General features: G+C 35.1%; 2 protein-coding genes across 4 annotated transcripts in view; one reads left to right on the plus strand and one right to left on the minus strand.

Annotated features, from left to right (window-relative positions):
• Positions 1-15,763, plus strand: part of LOC138710771 (uncharacterized) — a 21,632-nt gene extending 5,869 nt beyond the window's left edge. Inside the window, exons 3-5 of one of the 2 annotated variants that reach the window (XM_069841878.1) lie at positions 6,136-6,219; positions 7,972-8,215; positions 14,081-15,763. In XM_069841878.1, coding sequence (XP_069697979.1) covers positions 6,136-6,219; positions 7,972-8,215; positions 14,081-14,110 — 358 coding nt within the window. In that variant the 3' untranslated portion in view covers positions 14,111-15,763. The remainder of the gene's footprint in view (positions 1-6,135; positions 6,220-7,971; positions 8,216-14,080) is intronic. The other variant, XM_069841879.1, reaches the window with a different exon arrangement.
• Positions 15,072-18,830, minus strand: part of Sin1 (SAPK-interacting protein 1) — a 19,680-nt gene continuing 15,921 nt past the window's right edge. For both annotated transcript variants that reach the window (XM_069841868.1, XM_069841869.1), the window contains exon 9: positions 15,072-16,510. In XM_069841868.1, coding sequence (XP_069697969.1) covers positions 16,116-16,510 — 395 coding nt within the window. In that variant the 3' untranslated portion in view covers positions 15,072-16,115. The remainder of the gene's footprint in view (positions 16,511-18,830) is intronic.

Raw genomic sequence — 18,830 nt, forward strand, 5'->3', positions numbered from 1 at the left:
TACTGTACATTCACAATTGTCATATTTATTTAACATACAGTCTTAATTTGTTTCATCACAGCACCCAACATTCAAATCTTTTTTGTGAGTTGCTGAAAAATTTTCAAAGTGTGGAGAGAGAGCCTCGATCAAAAAGGAAAAATTGAAATGCTGCTTGCACACACAAACGTTATGAGGAGTCTTACTAGCTGTAAGAACATACTCCGGCCTGAATAAAAACCTATCAGAATACTTTTCATTGAGCTACACATAGGCCTCATTAACATGTGATGGATTGGCATTAGTTTTCTCTTTCCTATAACCTTGTTAATAGATTTACCATCTCACGCCCCAGGTGCTTGTCAGCTTATTTTATCAAGATAGTAAAATTCTTTCACCCTAGTCCCAAGAACCCTGTTATTTGATATTCTTTCTCTTAAGCCCTTTTTGAAAAATTCTCTACAACTTTCAGGTTTAAATAAAGATTTGTTTAGCTATTTGTTCAACTACTTGTTTATGTTTACTAGGACTTTTTGTTAAAGATTGAAGTCCTTTTGATTACTTTTCCAAGTGATTGTAGAAATCTGAATATGCCCAATTTTGACTTGGTGAACTTACATTTTATGCTTTTATTGTTTTTTCTTTATCCTGCACTTTGCCATCTTAGTCTTTCATTTACTCTTTCAGCCTCTAGTTTTTATTGTTTTCCTTTGTTCGAGATTCTTTTTTACGCTTCTTATCTTTCTGCAAATGCTGCTGTCATTTTTTAGGGTCTTCTCGCATTTTTTAATCTTCATTTTGCTATCAGGACTCGTTTTAGAACTCCCATGTTCTATTTTAACAAAGAGAACATTTGATATTATGTCGAAATAACCTTCAAATTTATTTAAAAAAAATGATCTGTCACATCCGTTATCAATTTTCTCCTGTTTACTGAAGAGCTTAATAACTTGTTAAAATATCATTGAACTGTTAAATGTTATACAGTAGTGTGCAAATTAATCCGAACAATGTAATTACTTATGCAAAAACACTCAAACGGGATGAAAAAAGGATCTAAGACATTCCTCAGTAATCTATGTGGCCTCCCTTGTTCCTAATAACAGCTCTGAGACTATTTGGCATGGATTCCACTAATTTCCCACAAATATTCTTCATTTCTTCATCGCGGAACCATACACCAATGAGGACAGAAATCATCTTCTCCTTTGTAGAACAATCCATTTTTTGCATTCTTCTTTTGCAAATTGACCACAAGTTCTCAATGTGGCTGATGTTGGGTGAGTTGCCTGGCCAGGGGAGTACCTGAATATTCTTCTTGTTGAAGAATTCTGTAGTTTTTCGAAACGTATGGCATGGTGCTAGGTCTTGTTGGAACACACATCTGCCATCCGGAAATGATTTTTGCAGCTGGGGTACGATTCTGGTTTCCAATAAGTGAATATATTTGTCAGAATTCATCATTCCCTTGATAGGTATTAATGCTCCAGGCCCTTCATGTGTAAAACAACCCCAAAACATTACTTTAGGGGGGTATTTGGGTGCTTGTTGGAGATGAGCTGCTGTTACTTTTTCGGATCCTTTCCGTACATAAGAAACACGATGGCCGTGGACCTCGAAATGAGACTCATCGGAAAAAAGTACATTCTTCCAGTCATTCACTGTCCAGTGTTCATGTAATTTTGCCCACATTAAGCGTTTTTTGCACATAACAGGGGTTAGCAGTTGCTTCTTAATAGGCTTACAAGCCCTTCGTCCAGCTTCCAAAAGCCTACGCCGCACTGTTGTGACGTGAATATTCGCCCCAGTGGTAGCCATTAACTCGCGGGTTAAGTCGACAGCAATTAGTTTAGGATTTAATTTACTTTTCCTGACAATTAAACGATCATCTGCAGGTGAAGTCTTCCTTTTCTGGCCACAGTTTCCTTTTTTCTGGGGTGTAATGGATCCAGTCTCCCAGTATCGTTTTATGATCGAATTAACAGTAGCCAAACCGATGTGACGTTCTGCAGCAATTTGCATCTGTGTTATAGAAGAATGCTCTGCTAATGTTATAATTTTAGACCGTTTTCGTGGAGTTGTATCCATTTGTGAAGACGATAGAATGTACACAGGATTGCAGTATTAAGTCTTCAACACAACTGAAATGCTTATAAGTACAAAACGACAGGCAAAATGTCACATATTATAAAAAAATAATAACGACAACCTTCAACAATCGAATTACACGTACTACAGATGTCAATTAAAGCGGTATGGGCAGCTGCGAGGCCAACAATGACAGAAAATGTAAAAATATGTCGTGTTCGGATTAATTTACACTCTACTGTATAGCTTTATTACTGAAGTGGTAAGTCAGTCCTTTAGTCTATTGAAGGTAAAAGATCAGGTTTAAAGCTTCAATTTCATGACACAAACAGTTTAGTGCCTGAACTGAACAACCATTGTCGCCACTAAATAAAACCGAAGAAGATGCGAACAAATATGCTGTTGTACATAACCTATTTAGATCCAAAAAAGACACTCTAAAATATATATTGCATTCTTAATACAGTACTAAATATAATCGACTTCATGATATGACGACCACTGCAGAAGGGACTCACAATCCTACCCTTTTCCCACTAGGACATTAAGAAGCCATTGGATTAGTGGTAGAGAAATAAAGTATTGCCAGGTTGAATGCTGTGTTTTACTTTCAGTCTGTTTCTGGTAATAGTTGTGTAGAGAACGTGTGAATTGCAAATAGTTTTGTGTGTGTTTGTTTTTTCAAGGAATATCCGATTTTGGTTAAGTTCTGAACAGGAAGATGATCCTCATCCTGGACCTTCATCAGTTCAGGAAAATCATAGAACATCGACCAAGAAGAAAGATGTAGTTATAAGAAGGGGGGCAAAATTAAGGACACAGAGTGTGAAAATGGTACGTCGTTTGAAAAACTTTATTCGAAGAATTATTCAAAACAATGCTGTGTTGTATAGCAGAAATGTTAACCAGTTAACATCAGATGCAACTGGCATGGTTCTCATTAGTGTAAAAAAAGTATCACAGATGTCAACCAGTATGGGACTCCAATGAAGAAGAGTGTGAATAGAAACAAAGAACTGTTCGATTTAATAAATGACTTCACTCGAGATCTGCTTTGTGGAACAATATACCAGCTACATAAGAAAGGTGAGTCATCTATTGCAAGCCTCCTTACCCAGAAAATTTGGAAAAAGACAGCTGGTACAGACTACGAATTTCCATATGGCGTAAGTCGATTCTTGAGTAACATGGGCTTTTCCTACAATACTGCTACTAGAAAGGTACAGAGGGCAGAAAGTGATGAAATTATTTGTTGGAGATATAATTATCTGGTATGACAGTAATACTTGTAAAATGAAGATTTGGACTAACGATACTGAGAACTGTGTGGTGTTGGTTTCTATAGTCAGAAAGGATAAAGAACAGTTATTGTGCACTGTGGAGCACGGTCTGGAATTGTAGACGGAGCGCTATTAGTGACAATCAGAAGATGGAAAATGCTCCCGCTGACTACCATGGTTCAATGACCACTAATGCTTTTGAAGAATGGTTTGAGAACATCTTAAGAAGACTAGAAGAGCCATCAGTTATTGTATGTGACAATGGCAGCTACCACAGTCGTGTTATAAATCCATTACCCAGTAAGAGTTGGAGAAAGGATTTAATTTTGAAGTTTATGACTGACAATAATATTGATATACCAGAACCAAGGCCAATAATACCTGTGCTTTTAAGAATAATTAATGAACAGTTACCAACCAGTAAAAAACAGAAGAAATATGCGATAGACGAAATGGCAGTGACTTGTCTTATGGACACGTAGTATTAAGATTACCACCATATCATTGTATATTAAATCCTATCGAAATGATATGGTCTGAGGTGAAGAGGAAGGTGGCATCGAAGAACCTCAAGTGTTTAACTCTTTTTAAAAATACGCAGCCATTTGAACAGTACCTTTGATGAAATAAATGTGAATAAGTAGTTGAACTATATAAATCACGTTGAAAAAAAATTCGAAGATAAATACCTTCAATTGCAATCAATTTTTGACCAAGGGGATATTACAATGAAATTGACGTGGCAGAAGATGAGGATTAATTGTTATATGAGGCATGTTTGCATGATTATATAAGTTAAAATACAATAATAATATAAACACAAACAGTAGTATTTACAGTAATGTTAATAGGTGTTGGTATTATAAAATACTACCCATTATTATTATTATTATTATTATTATTATTATTATTATTATTATTATTATTAAATTATTGTGTTGTAATATTAATCGGCTTCTGCTCAGAAGATATGAAAATATTGTCAACACTGTGAAGTTTAGAACTCTGGCATGTGCCATATCCTTTCTGACAGTGGGTGGGGAAAGGTCGCCATAAAGTGAAGGCTACAGATTCCTTTGTACTGCTATTGTATTGCTTCTTAAGTGTCCTTAAGGAAGCAGGGTTGGATTCGGATACTGGAGTTCCAATTCCAAGAAAAGTTGTAGCCATAACGTGAGGTCGACTATATGAAAATTGTGAACCTTTTGTTTTATAAATATATGTAAGTAAATTTATATAATTGTATTTTAATTTTTCAACTTTTGGTTGATATTTTTCTAGAATGGCTGAAATATATATAATTTTTAGGGATACTTTTTTGAAAAACTTAAAAACTTATTATGCTGTTTACTACTCGCTTGTGATATTCATTCATTCCATTCATAATTTCCTGCCCAAGAGAGATCTTTCACAGCAAGCAAACCCAGCATTCTTCAATCTTTCCTATTTTCTGCCTTCCTCTTTGTCTTTGTATATGATCCAGATATCTTAATGTTGTCTATCATCTGATATCTTTTTCTGTTCTGAACTCTTATCCTGTTCACCATTCCTTTCAATGCATTCCTCAGCAGACAGTTTCTTCCCAGTCAGTTCCTTTTCCTCTTCCTGATCAGTTTCAGCATCATTCTTTCTTCACACACTCTTTTCAAAACTGCTCCATTTCTTATTCTTCCTGTCCATTTCACACACTCCATTCTTCTCTATATCCATATTTCAAATGCTTCTACTTGCTTCTCAAGCTATGGTAGGCGATGATGGACATGTGTGAAGTATTATTACTAGGATAGGAAGCTTACAGATAATTACAAAATACTGATTTTCTTATTACTCATCTACTAGGCTAGTGAAAAAGTAGTAAAATTATAAATAAATAATGTTTATACTTTGTGTTACATGTTTTGAATAACTGCAGAGGGCCAGGGTTGGAAAGCCATTATATAGACCATTTTGTACAAGTCGCATCTTAAGAAGGCATCTCCATTCTACCAATGTTTTTCATTTGAAAATGTACTATTATCAGGAAGAGAGTAACAGGGAGGGAAGATAGGTAGCAAAATGAGTAACTTGAGGACGTAACTAAATCCTAAAAGTAACAATTATATCTGAAGTAAAAGCTTCTACAATTACCGTAATTTACGAGTGTACTGAGATTTCTAATCAATGTTACAACATAGAATATTGCGCGGCCATGGTGATCCAGTGGCTAAAGCACTGGACTGATAAATCCCCAGCTTTGCCCCAATTTATGACTTGTATTGGGCAAGCCTGTCATCCAGGTAACAGAGGGGTTTTCTTCAGGAGCTCCGGTTTCCTTGTGAAATCCCAATCTCATTTCATCCCAATCTCCATCTTATTTCATTAGGTGCAATGTAGACCAGTACTCGCCATTAAAGAGATGTGTGAGTGTATGTATGTATATATGTACACAGTATATGTGTGTGTAAAATATCAATTATTAAACATAATTTTAGCCTAAGAGTGTCTTTAAACAATCTAAACTCTGTGAAGACAGTAATTAGAGTCTGTGGTAAATGTTTTACAGTACTTCACTGTTTGCTTTTGCTATGCTCCAGTAATCGCATAATATAATTATTCTTACTTTTATAATTTCTCATTTTACATTTCAAGGTAATTCTGGTGCAGACTTCAGTCTTTTACTGTATTATACTTCATTGATGAATTAGAAACACATTTTGTATTGCAAATCAGCTTTTACATTATCTCTGAATGCTGACAATGTACCACCATTTGTCTTGCTTCTGCAATAACATCTGTTTCATTATTTTAGATGCATGAAGAAATTCAAATGTGAGAAGGAAGCATGGCAAGCAATTTACGAAGAAAGAAAAACAACGCATAAGGAAATAAAGGCGTAAGTACATTTTAATAGGCTATAATTTGTCTTTTAATTAGAGGAGAATGCTAGGTATATTAAGTTAACTTTTCCTGCAACTAATAAACACAAGACAGAAGAATAGTTAAGAATAAAATAAAGCTAGGCTCTGATAAGTTAATAGGAGTCATATTCATTGGTCTTGTGCAGTGGTTCCCAAACTGTCTTGACTCACGAATATCTGAGCGAATTCCTTTTGACATCCATAGACACACATGTAATTTTATACCTAACTTTTAAGAAATTCGATTATTAATTGAAGAGTGTGATCCGAAAATGTGTTAGTCTATTTGTATGAAAGGACTGGGCTAGTTTTTTTTATCCACCGGTCTACGGACTGAGCAAGTTTTCAAGTAACATGCATCACAATAACACAATCTTAAAACAAGGATTGGCGTTGTTTTGGAAGAAAATACTCTTAATATAATGATAGAGATCTCAAAAAATTCATATATATATATATATATATATATAGTAGAATTCCTCGTATCCAGCAACTGTGGGACAAAGCCAGTGCCGAATAACTGATTTTGCCAGATAATTCAATAGGTTATGTAAAGACACACTGTACTGCAGAAACATTTTTTTCCATGTTGAAATTTAGTAATTTTCATATAGATATTTGAAAATAAAATTTTGAAATACATACAATGTTTATTTTTAATACTGAATACGGTAATGTACATTAATTGGTTCATAATTATTGTAATACTACTGTATTACAATACTACATAATAGTGTAAAAAATACTAAAAGTTTTCATAACCTTATGACAATTTTAAATGGCAGTCGAGTCATGTGTAGCCAACATCACAAATATAAAGACGATGGAGGAATGCTCAATGATTTGATCATAAGAATATTTCGCTTGCGTTTTGCGAAATCCATTGTGCAACAGCAGCACTTAGCGGTAATAGCCATGATACTATCTATCACTTGAATGAAATTTTTGTGCTCTGTAGGAATAGAGAATTTCACACTGTCCTATTTAGACTCATCCAACACCCCTTCGAAACGGGCAACTTCAAGTGGTATCTGAAGATATTGTCTCTGCACATTGTTTGCAAGATCCAAGTGACAGCTTACTGATGCTACCCGATATACTCCAGGGACATAACAGGTTTTTTCATCTGTTTTCACGCGTGAACAATGTAAAGAGTAAACACGATATGCGACATGTGCAGTCCATGAAAACCACTCACATCTTCGTCCAACTCTTCCCTTTTGCATGAATGACTATACTATGATCTAGGATATTACTTTCGGTAAGCCTTATTTATTTTTGCTAAAATGGTATTTAATAGAAAATTTAAACCTCTCTCTTATAAAACATCAGTTTTATAACAGCCTGTATATTCACATATTCCTAACATTTTATCTAAAAAAGAGAACAAATTACGAAATTGTTTTTCTCTATCCTTTCATTTCATTTTACATGTCATGACATTCAGCAGAAAATTGCAGTAAGTTATACTGCATTGTAATGTAATAAACATTTTACAACATTCTATTTTAGAAAATATATAAAATATGAATTGGATTATTTTGAAAGGGAATATGGTCTTAATGTTACATAAGATTTACGTAATAATACGTTTTACAGTATTCCTGTTTTAAAAAATGTATAACAATTTGGACTGAATTAGTTTGATTTTGAAAGAGAGTATATGGTCTTATAATACATGACTGCATGAGATATATTATATGTTATTTTTATTTATTTTTTTATAGTTTCTCAGCATCACAGCCTATTGAATTGGATTGGAACAGTACTGATGATCTTTTGACAAATGAAGATAAGCAGTTTCTTAAAGACAGACCAAATTATGAAAATATTATTTCAAAGATGAAGAAAGTGAAAGAAAAATATTGCATTTACATGCATATGAAACAGATAAACATCAACAAATGTGATAAATTAATAACAGTAGCTGAACAAGAAAGAACGGCTATTAAGAAAAAAATGTTTGAGCATGTGAGGACATATTATAAATAAATTCTCATATTCTCTATTTGGTTTCATGAATCCTTTTAACAGAAATCTAATCTGAACTAGAAAATGATTCTTCTCCATAGAGCAAGCAAACACATAAGCTAAGAAATAAATTTAAACAAAACGATCATGAACAAACTGTACATTATAAGTATGTTCGGTATAATTATGTTGTAGAAGAGCCAAAATTAAAAGACGTGCAATAGGAATCATTTTCATATTTCTAGATTAGAAGATGCTCATTTTAGATATGATTTACAGAAGATTTTATTGCATTATCTACTTTACCTGAAAATTAATTTTAATTATGAGTTTATGAATAGAATAATGTTTTGGTCACTTAATTACTATTTATTAAGATAGATTAAATACAAAATAATTGTTTAATGCATTCGAGGTGTTTATTACAAAAAACTCACTTGTCAAAGAAAGAAGAAATTTACTTCTGGATTTATGTCAGTATGTCACTACTGTCTAGTGAATGAAATACAATATTTTCTGCAACAAACCCAGTTGTCATTTGTAAAGCCTTGGTCACACTATGCTAGTTTACCAGCTGCTGCTTGTAGCTTGCTGGTAGCAGCCGTCCAGCAGCGTAATGTGAACCTCTACTAGCAACTGGTGTAGTAGCACATGTTCAACTTTACCAGCCGTTAGTTCATCACGTAACTCACTTCTTGCTGCTAGAAGCACCTCACCAGCCTAGCGTGAATCATCTTTTGAAGGGAGTGGCTGGTTGTAACTACATGTGGTTTTTTATCGAGTCCAATCTGATTATTTACGTCGTGTTTTTCTGTGTTTCAACTGTGTTGTACATATAGACCTACTGTGATTTGCGATGTCAGAACTCAAGTGGAATGCGAATCAGTTCGTCCAATTTTTTAATGTATACCAAAACTACGAGTCCCCTTTGGAGAGTAATTGGTCAGACCTTCAGCTTCTCACACAGGCAGTCTGGATTCAAGTCCCGGTGAGACCTGGGATTTGACACTTGTGATGGACAAGGTCACAGTTGAGGTTTTCCTTGGGGTTCTCTGGTTTCCACATATTAGGCATCTACATAATTCCATCATCATTTCATAGCATTCTCCCCGAATTCTGGCTGGCAATGCAAGAAGGAAGCTGGCCTAGGGACGAGTAGTGTTGCCTGCTCAAAACCTGGATACGCAGTGAACCTGTCGTCAACTGATGTGGATTTGGGAATGCGCCGAACTTGAGGGTTAGCATAATAGATCTTGAAAGGTCGCAGTGCTGGGTCGTAAGTCTCCCTCCCTAAATTCACTTCTATTCAATTCAATGAGTGCCTTGTGGGACTCCTCGTTCACTAAGAAAAGGATAATGTCGTTGATTTTATGAAACCTCCTATGTGACAGTACACAATGTAATTTTTCAGGAGGAAGAAAAAAATAATTAAAAGAGCCTACATAAGAATCTGAAGTAATTCGGTAGAAAACATTGGTAAATATAAATGACATCATCGAGGATCAATTAGGTCTATTGATATAAATAGTTTCTTCCTCCTGAATTTACTGTCATGTAGAAGGATTCATAAAATCAACAATAAGAAGAATGCAGGCTTTAGGAACAAGATAAAATACATAGTTGGATGCTGCGGGCTTGCATGTGACATTGAAACCATTAAAGATATAGCTTATCTGAATGTAAAGTCTTCTTTTTAATGAGTGGTGAAACCAATTCTAGTAGCTCATCAAGTTTGAAATTATACATTCTTAAAATGCTCTTGTTGTGGTTACATCCTCATCTGCAAGCTCTCTTAAAATCTCAAGGAGGCCCCATATTCCTTTTTTCCTTGTATTTCATCTCCAGTAAATGACATATGCTCACAATGTTCACTCACTCCTATCCCTAACAATTGCCGTAACAACTCTCGCCATGGACCCAAAGACGACACATTCGACACCCAGGGTTGGGAAGTTACACATAAGAAATTAATTTTTACACGACACATAAAATACATGCATAATTTATCTCAAATGTAAAAAATGTAATAAATTCAAAACTTCATGTAATACATTACATAAACGAAGTGTTCAATTGTTATTCAAGTTCCCAGGCTACCAGCATGCATTATTTGTGGTAATTCATTCGAGCTCTTCCTACAGTAAGGCTTCACTTCTTCTATCCCTTGAAATGATAAGCCGACACCACACACAATTTCTGCGTTTTGCTTGGCTACTCGTCACATCGATACAGATCCCAGAATTTACTAGTTGTCAAAGGCTGCCGACAGTTTTCATCATTTTGTCATTGTGTTTCCCACAGTTCCCACTGGCATCTTTTGTCTTTATATTTTTTGCCGAACTCCTTTTATCACTGTGTATGTAATGCTGACTTCGTTTATTTTCCTTTGTCTGCTGATCGAAGAAGTCCTGTGCATATAGGCCAATGTTAAGAGATAATACAAAATTTGTTGTTCTTTTTAAAACTCTCTGTGGATCTTTCCCAGAGGTGGCACCTTTGATTTCTACTACACACTTCTAGATTATTGGTGATCATATTGTAATCTGATACTCTAGAAATTTTAAAAGAAGGATGAAATGACAATCAACTTCAGTTCACAGCATAGTTGCAAAGCATTCAGTGAGAGTTTATAGTCAGTGATTTTGAGGTTGGTAAGATCCTGTATTAAAAATAAAAGTTGAAAATGAAGACGAACTTCATTTTATTTTTGCAGAACTTGAAAACAAAAACTGCACAAAATGTACATTTTGTGCCTCGATAATTAACAACACAGCATCTTATGACTTCCCACTTTGTTGATTGAGTTGCGTCAACTGATGTGCTTGTAATATAATTCGTGTGAGCAATTGTTTAGACATTTGAGAGTGAGATTAATGTTTGAAGACCTCCTACCAGTTACACAAGTAAGTTGATCTTTATTATACATCGGGTGTTTTGTTAGGAATGCGTTTTACATGTATTGCATCTTACAAAGTTAAAGCTGGTATGGTTTTGGTTCTAATAATTTATAGAATGTTATGCTACACAGTGGGGTAGCTGTGGACAGTCAGTTCGCAAATAACCTCGGATAGCTTCTTTTATAAACTGGCATGTGTATTATTAGGTCTAGTAGTAATATTACTAATACTACTACTACTAATAATAATAATAATAATAACAATAATAATAACCGCCTACATAGTCATGAGGTTAGAATGTCTAACTATAGGTCCAGAGGTCTCGGGTTCGATTCCAAAAACAAAAATGTTCAGAGTAGAAACAGAAATAGTGTTACACCTTCTTTGGCCGTCAGTATAATATGGAAGTTTATTGTTCCTATCACAAGAGCTGTTTTTGCTCCTTGCTATTCTGCAGATATAATGTCGAAATTTAAGGGAAGGTGTACGAACCAGGATTTTTGGTCAGAAGAATCTATGGAAAGTGATGTTGAGCAGGTCTTAAGTTTCCTCACAGACAATCCAGAAGCTCAGGAGGGTACAGCTGAACCATTCCTAGACGAACTACATGCTCACAACACGTCCAGACCAGCTGTAGGTTAACAAACTCTTGTACAAGCCTCAGAAGAACTAAATGCTCCTCAAATTCCAGATCATATCCACATGTTTTTGAAAGCTCCACCACACCGTCAAACAGAAGCTCCAGGCCTGCAGATGAAAGCCCTAAAACATCATTCGAGGTGGACAAGAACAAGGCTATGCTAGTTAATATTTTGAAGAAGGTATCACTTCTCCCAGATACCAGTAAGAGAAGGAGCAAAACTTGGAAAAGGAAAGCTCCGAGAAGCGAAATTTTAACATTATTTCCATTCAAGAAAGTCTTTGAAGAAAAGAGCATTCAAAAATCAAGCAGATCCAGTACAGCACAAGGAAAATCACAGAGAAAGGTTTTATTTGGTCCTACATCTGCGATTCAGTCCAATTCTAAGAGTGTTTCTCGAGAGAGAACTGGAGTGCCTGAGAAAATGGTTTGCATAATATTTGAAGAAAACTGAATTCAATGCTGCACATGCAAAGGGTAGGCACATGAAGAATGTGCTGGGGTTGAGCCAGATGATCAATCAATCTTCTTAATGTATCCAGCTGTTTGCTGACAACATAAAGTCCACTGTAGTCTTTTCAGTTCTTGTTTTTCATGAGAAATGAGGGGTATTTTGATTGGTGTTCATTATAAATGCCTGTTGCTAGTAGCCAGAGGTGGGCTGTAGTCAATATATACTGCAGACTGTGTCTTCTGCAACTGGTACTGATGATTTTAATTTACTTCTTTTATGGTTTATGGATGGCACAGTATAGAAGAATGTGTGCCAGATCTTCTTCATGATTATTACACCACAGACAAGTAAGAGTATGAGAAAGGTGAAATCGGTGTAGGTACAATTGTGTGACAATGTGACCTGTTCTGGCTCTTGTTAAAATGTTTGAACATGGCTGGGCAAGTTTTTGTACATTTCCAGGTCATTTGGTTTCTTTTGAATGGACTGAAATTTTTTCTTTGTCAGAAGACACCCAATTGTTGATCCATAAGTTTATGAAATGAGACCTTACTGAAGCAAAGGCACTAGATAGAGATATCACTTGAAGTCTTGGTTGCAAATATGTTGCCTGATGATGTTTCGTTTCATTGTGATCACTGTCTGCAGAAGAAAATTTGAAGTTATGCATGGATTTAATGTGTCCAGGGCTACCCTACATTTACTAATAAAGCTTAGAAACTTAACTTCCAAATGTTACTAGAAATATTTTTTCCAGTGTTCTCAATCATTTAATAATGTGTATAAACAATGTCCTTATGTCATGCAAAGTGTATTACATTAATGTGTAAGTTGAATAAATGTTAATTAGTTACTGTAAAAGTCATAATTCTTAAGTGTCTGGTGCTACCCACCTCTCCCCTAAATTGAGTGTAATTCACGTAAAACATGTGTCGTATAATTTATGTGGCAAACCCTGCTGACACCACAGGAAAAGTCGTGTAGACACAACAAGACTGCTGCTTCCAGCATTGAGCAGATTGCAGGCTGGTAAATCAACCTAGTGTGACCAGGCTTAAGGATCATTTCAAATATCACTGCTTCTGAAAACCCCTAAAAGTCAGAGCTGGGATAGTTTTATTGATAATACTGAAGATTTTTACTTTTTGACAAGTGAGGTTTTTGCAATAAACATCTCAATTCAAATGTTACATACTAATGACTAGGAATCTAGAAGCGTGAGTGACGTCACTGCTTGAGGGACATAATATATACACTCTCTTCTAACCAGTCCAAAGGGAAAAAATGACCACTTACCTTCACTATTAAGAATAACTTCTTTCATGATCACTTCCACCACCTCATTCCACAATAATTATTATTATTGTCCAATGGCATGGACCTTAACTTCCTGTTATGTGCCCTGACTCAGTGAGCGTGCTCACAGATATCGCTAGTGCTGAGAAGCATAACCACTTAGTTTGTCAGAGACTTTAGGTGGTGGGCACTCGTAATAAATGATGATTCATTCATAGTTTTCTGCCCAAGGGCAGGTTTTTCACTGCAAACCCAGCATTCTCCAATTTTCCCACTCTTCTGCCTTCCTTTTAGTCTCTGCATATAATCCATATGTATCTTAATGTTGTCTATCATCGTATATCTTCTTTTTTCTCCCCACTTTATTGTACTTTCTGGCTCTAAAAGTCTTACAGCTTATGTTTAGTCAATAAATCTGAGAATAAAGTCGAGAGTCCAGCTCATAATGCAGACTGAAATCAGGTATGAATATCTTTTCAATACATTCATGTTCTTAATCGTTCTTACATGTTTGTGAATTTCGAATAATAAGTTTTTGAGGAAGTAGAATAATTTCATATTACTTTCCCCCTCTACAGGGTACATGCTGTTTCGCAAAATGCAGTTAAAGGAGTTATTTAGTCAACTGTCCAAAGACAAGTCTGAACCTCACAAGTGATACCAAGAAGGCATCACCTATGAGGCCTGGAGATAATGGGATAGGGTGGCCAATTCCTTTCCCCTCCATTGCATACATCACTGATTAGCTACAAACAATTGTTCTTCCTCCAACACATAGTCAAGTGAGATGTACTGCCTGATAATACATGTATAGATTGACAAATCGAACTGAAACCCTGACCGAGTTGTGTGAGCGCTGGCTGTCTTGGGGAGGAGCAAGTGAGAAAGCACGGGGGGAAGGGAGAGAGCACTATGCACTATACTCGCAGGTACACTCACAGTTTGTCAAACCTGCTAACAAAAGCATTAAAAGGTTGACTAGTTGCCTGCAATGCTAGCATAATGGAACCTTCATAGCCGACAGTCGAGGCAAAAATGAAGAATCCATTATTGTGGTAATACTGGAGAGTGGTTCTTCTATTGGTCGCGATGCCCACACACACCCTCTCAGATATTTACGTGGTGATTGGTGACTGAATGACGAGGAGCGAGGGAGAGAGAAGAAAGAAAGAGAGAGATTCCAGAAGTTGGCGTGTTTTACGGGATTTCACTTGAAGTTGTCAAACTATACATATCGGCCAGAACCTCAATCAGAGAATTTAAAGGAGTTGTGAATGCTATATTGTGTTACTATTTTCAAGACAGACGTTTGAATGAATTCATTAAATTATAATACCAGACAGGTTTAACACTATATTCTATTAATGTATAAAATTTAATTGAAATTTTAAGAAAAGTGAGACATATGTTACTGGTAGTCATATTTTGAATTTTATTGGTCATATTTCTGTGTTTTTTTTAAGTCATAAATGCATGCTTATGTCCTATTTTTTGGGTTGTAGAAATCCGCCCCCTATAATAATAAGCAACTTTATTGATTCTATCTACTAATGATAATAAATAGACAAGTAAGCGAATAAATAAATAAGTTTATACAATCCTAGAGGCCTTAAACAATTTACAGGTGATATTATGTGCTCATTTACAAGATGAGGTATAAATGTAAATTCTGACATAAATTTCACAAGGATTCAGAATTATTCTAAATGAACTTGCTGCAAAAACAATTACTTAACGAATGGTTTTCATTTACAATTGAAACCACTTACATAAAATGTGAGAGAAAGAAAGCTTAGGTGTGAAATGTTACTTCTAACATATAGAAATGCGAAACAATACCAACTGTTGAAGATTAATTAAACAGAAAATGTATCTTACAATAAAATTCTTTCTGCAATAATAAATATCACTGTCTTACAAAATAAAAGCTAATACTACTTTCACAAACTTGAAATTATGGTAATATTATTGATATAGCATGTATACCAATTTCAATTTCCTTTGTAACCAATTTCAGTTTTATACTGCGTGTTATGATATTCATTTACTGTCAATGGCTACTCTGTAATTCGAAATGACGCTTTTATAATATTAAAAATGTATTTGACTTAATACAAATCTAGACAACCGTTCATAAAAAATATGTCTGATATCACACCTTTCAGGAACAATAATGACATCTAATCTTTTACACCATCAATTTCCACTCACTGCAAATGGCACTTTACACACACTTCAACTTGACTCGTGCTTAAAGCACATCTTTGGAAAAATGAGTACTATCTTCTTCACATTTCTCACTGATTTAATCACGAATGAGCTTCGGTAATTCCATCAATAGCCATCATAAATAATGTATAACTTGTAGCACCATGGATGTGCATATGAAAAATGGATACAACCGCCATTCAAAATATATAACATTTTTGTAACTTTACAATCAGGACTAGGGATGCAACATTTGGGGGAAAAAAAATTAGAGTTCGAGACTATCATCCCATCCATTCATCTAGTAAGGACAGATTCATGTACTTAGAAACAGCTGGGTTTTAAACAGGTTTGAAATTCCAACAACACCAGTAAACCTAATTGCCTAAGTACATTCTCCAGTAATCATCTAGGTCCTAGATGGAAGCTTCGTTTTCTATGCGACTTTCTCTCCCTTAATGCTAAATATTCTTTTCTTCTAACACTGGATCTCAGTTCTAAGATATGATTTATCTTCTGCACAATCTCTTCTGCAGTACGTTGTTCTGCTTCAAAGTCATGGTGTTTATAACTGGCAAGATCTGTATGGTGTTGTAATGATTCAGCTTGATCTCCTGAGGAAGCACTTGAATGATGATAAACAAGTCGGAATGTAGAACGACTGCTGGATTTGGTATCGGTGAGATCACAAGCTGCTATGCTGTCCATATCGTAACTAACAGCTTTCTGGCGGTTCCAAAACTTGGCACTTACTTTCTGCTGTATAACAGGATCAATTTCAATTTTCTCGCCAGAAACACCTGCAATATTAAATATATTATATAAAATTGTAAAAAATCATTGAAACTTTCAATCTAATGCAATGATACATTTATATTTGTAATTCATAAAGCATTAATCTGTAAATTCATCATCATCTGTTCGAAATTTGGTATTTTTAATTATATATATATATAGCAACACCATATAAGGAAATGGTACAATTTGCTCATCATTACTTATACATAATCACATACATCAATGCATGTACAATATCTTATTTTATGACAAATTTAATCTCTCTTCAGAAATATACAATACAGTTATTTGAAGTGCTAGCAGAAGTTCGACATTAGTGCTACAGGCTTGCTGCCTCATCTCCTTCTCTCGTATATTAAGTCTTAAGGTCCCATCTCACAAAACAAAAATAGCACTACAGTTACTTTCAGAAGTCTGCTTTATGCGTTTTATCTGCTGGTTAATGATACGATTTGTAAGTTAGAGACAGAGTCTGTAAGACAGGGAGGAAAAATTGTTTCCCACAAATGTATTCAAGTGTTCGTGTTTATACTTATAATAATGATAAAGTACAGTAATTTAAACACTTATTAATAAATAATCCGTATGTACTTTGTTTCTATTGTTGAGAATTGGGAACAAAATACCGGTATATGAAGATGAATTTTACTAAGAAGGTGGAGTCAAGCAGCCATATTTACACTACAGACGTATCAATATGTCTGAATAACATATCTTCTACAACAAATGACGTTTTGAAACAAATTAAACCTGAATGTGTTCATGTATGTATGTTTAGTCAACAGTCCGAAGAAATTTGAATTATGATTTAATTTCCAAATATGTGATGTACCGTCTTTACCCACATAATGGACATACCCCAAATTTTCACGTTAAAATTAAAAAAAAAATTCCCTGTGTAATAGATGCCTTTCATTTTAAACAAAGATCGTTTTAATAATATCGAAAGTAGTAAGATTGAATGCAGTGCTTATGTTTAAATTCAAGTTTTTAAACAACAATGCATGGTACCACTGCAATCATGATTGATTCTTTTTTTATGCGTGCAAAATATAGGTACTCTCCAATTAATAATGCAGTCTTCTTAGGACATCTGCAGTAATCAATTCTGTTGGTAAAATTGTGTTTCGACAATGGATAAGAACAGACCAAAATATTTAAGTTATATAGCGAGTTTTAAGCTCAAAGTTATCAAATTCGTGGAAGAACACGGTAACAGAGCCACTGGTCAAGAATTTACCATGTCAGAGTGTAATGTGCGTAAGTGGCGGAAACAAAAAGAACCATTATTAAAAACCCCTAACAAATCAAGAAAATCATTTCGTGGTCCAAAGTGTGGGAAGTATCCCGAAATTGAAAATAAACTACTGGAATACGTAACAGAGTTAAGGAACAATGTAATCGGAGTGTCACATAAAATGATGTATTACAAAGCACGTGAAATCGCAACTACTATGGGCATTGATGAATTTAAAGCAAATAGAGATTGGACCCTTCGTTTCATGAGAAGGAAATGCATTTCTCTTAGAAGACGCACTTCAATTTGCCAACAGATGGCACAAGACTATGAACAGAAAATCGTAGATTTTATTCGTAATGAAGATGAGAAAGGAAAAGAATTATTTGTTGTCACAAATAGGGAATGCAGACCAGACACTGATCTATTTTGATATGCCAACCAACACAACAATCGCTAAGAAGGGAGAAAATATTGTGCAGATACAACCAGTTATGAGAAAATGTGTTGCACAGTGTTGCTAACAATAACAGCAGATGGAAGAAAATTACCACCATTTGTCATTTTCAAAAGAAAAACTATGCCAAAAAGTAAATCACCAATACGTAGGCCTATTCACATCAGAGTCCACTTGAAAAGATGGATGGATGCAAATCTGGTGTGAGATTGGGTGCGGACAGTGTGGCAACATCATCCTGGTGGTTTACTTCGCCAACCTGCTCTACTTGTTTTTGGGACAGTTTCCGAGGTCACTTAGGCGACAACACAAAGAAAATTCTTTCAGAGTCAAAAACTGACATCACTGTTATCCCTGGTGGTCTTACGTCATTGATTCAACTTGGATATGTGTATAAACAAACCATTCAAGGATTACATGAAGAAAGTATACACAGAGTGGATGGCAGGCAGTGGTCATGAGATGATGTCATTAGGAAAGATACGGCGACCAACAATCAAAGTGATATGTGACTGGATAACACAGGCGTAGAATATGATAACGCCAGAAATAGCTAAAAAAAGTTTCTTGAAGACCGGCATATCAAATGCAATCGATGGGACAAAGACAATATTTTATGGGACGAGGA

The sequence above is a fragment of the Periplaneta americana genome, chromosome 12 (genome assembly GCF_040183065.1).
Source record: "Periplaneta americana isolate PAMFEO1 chromosome 12, P.americana_PAMFEO1_priV1, whole genome shotgun sequence".
Lineage (NCBI taxonomy): Eukaryota > Metazoa > Arthropoda > Insecta > Blattodea > Blattidae > Periplaneta > Periplaneta americana.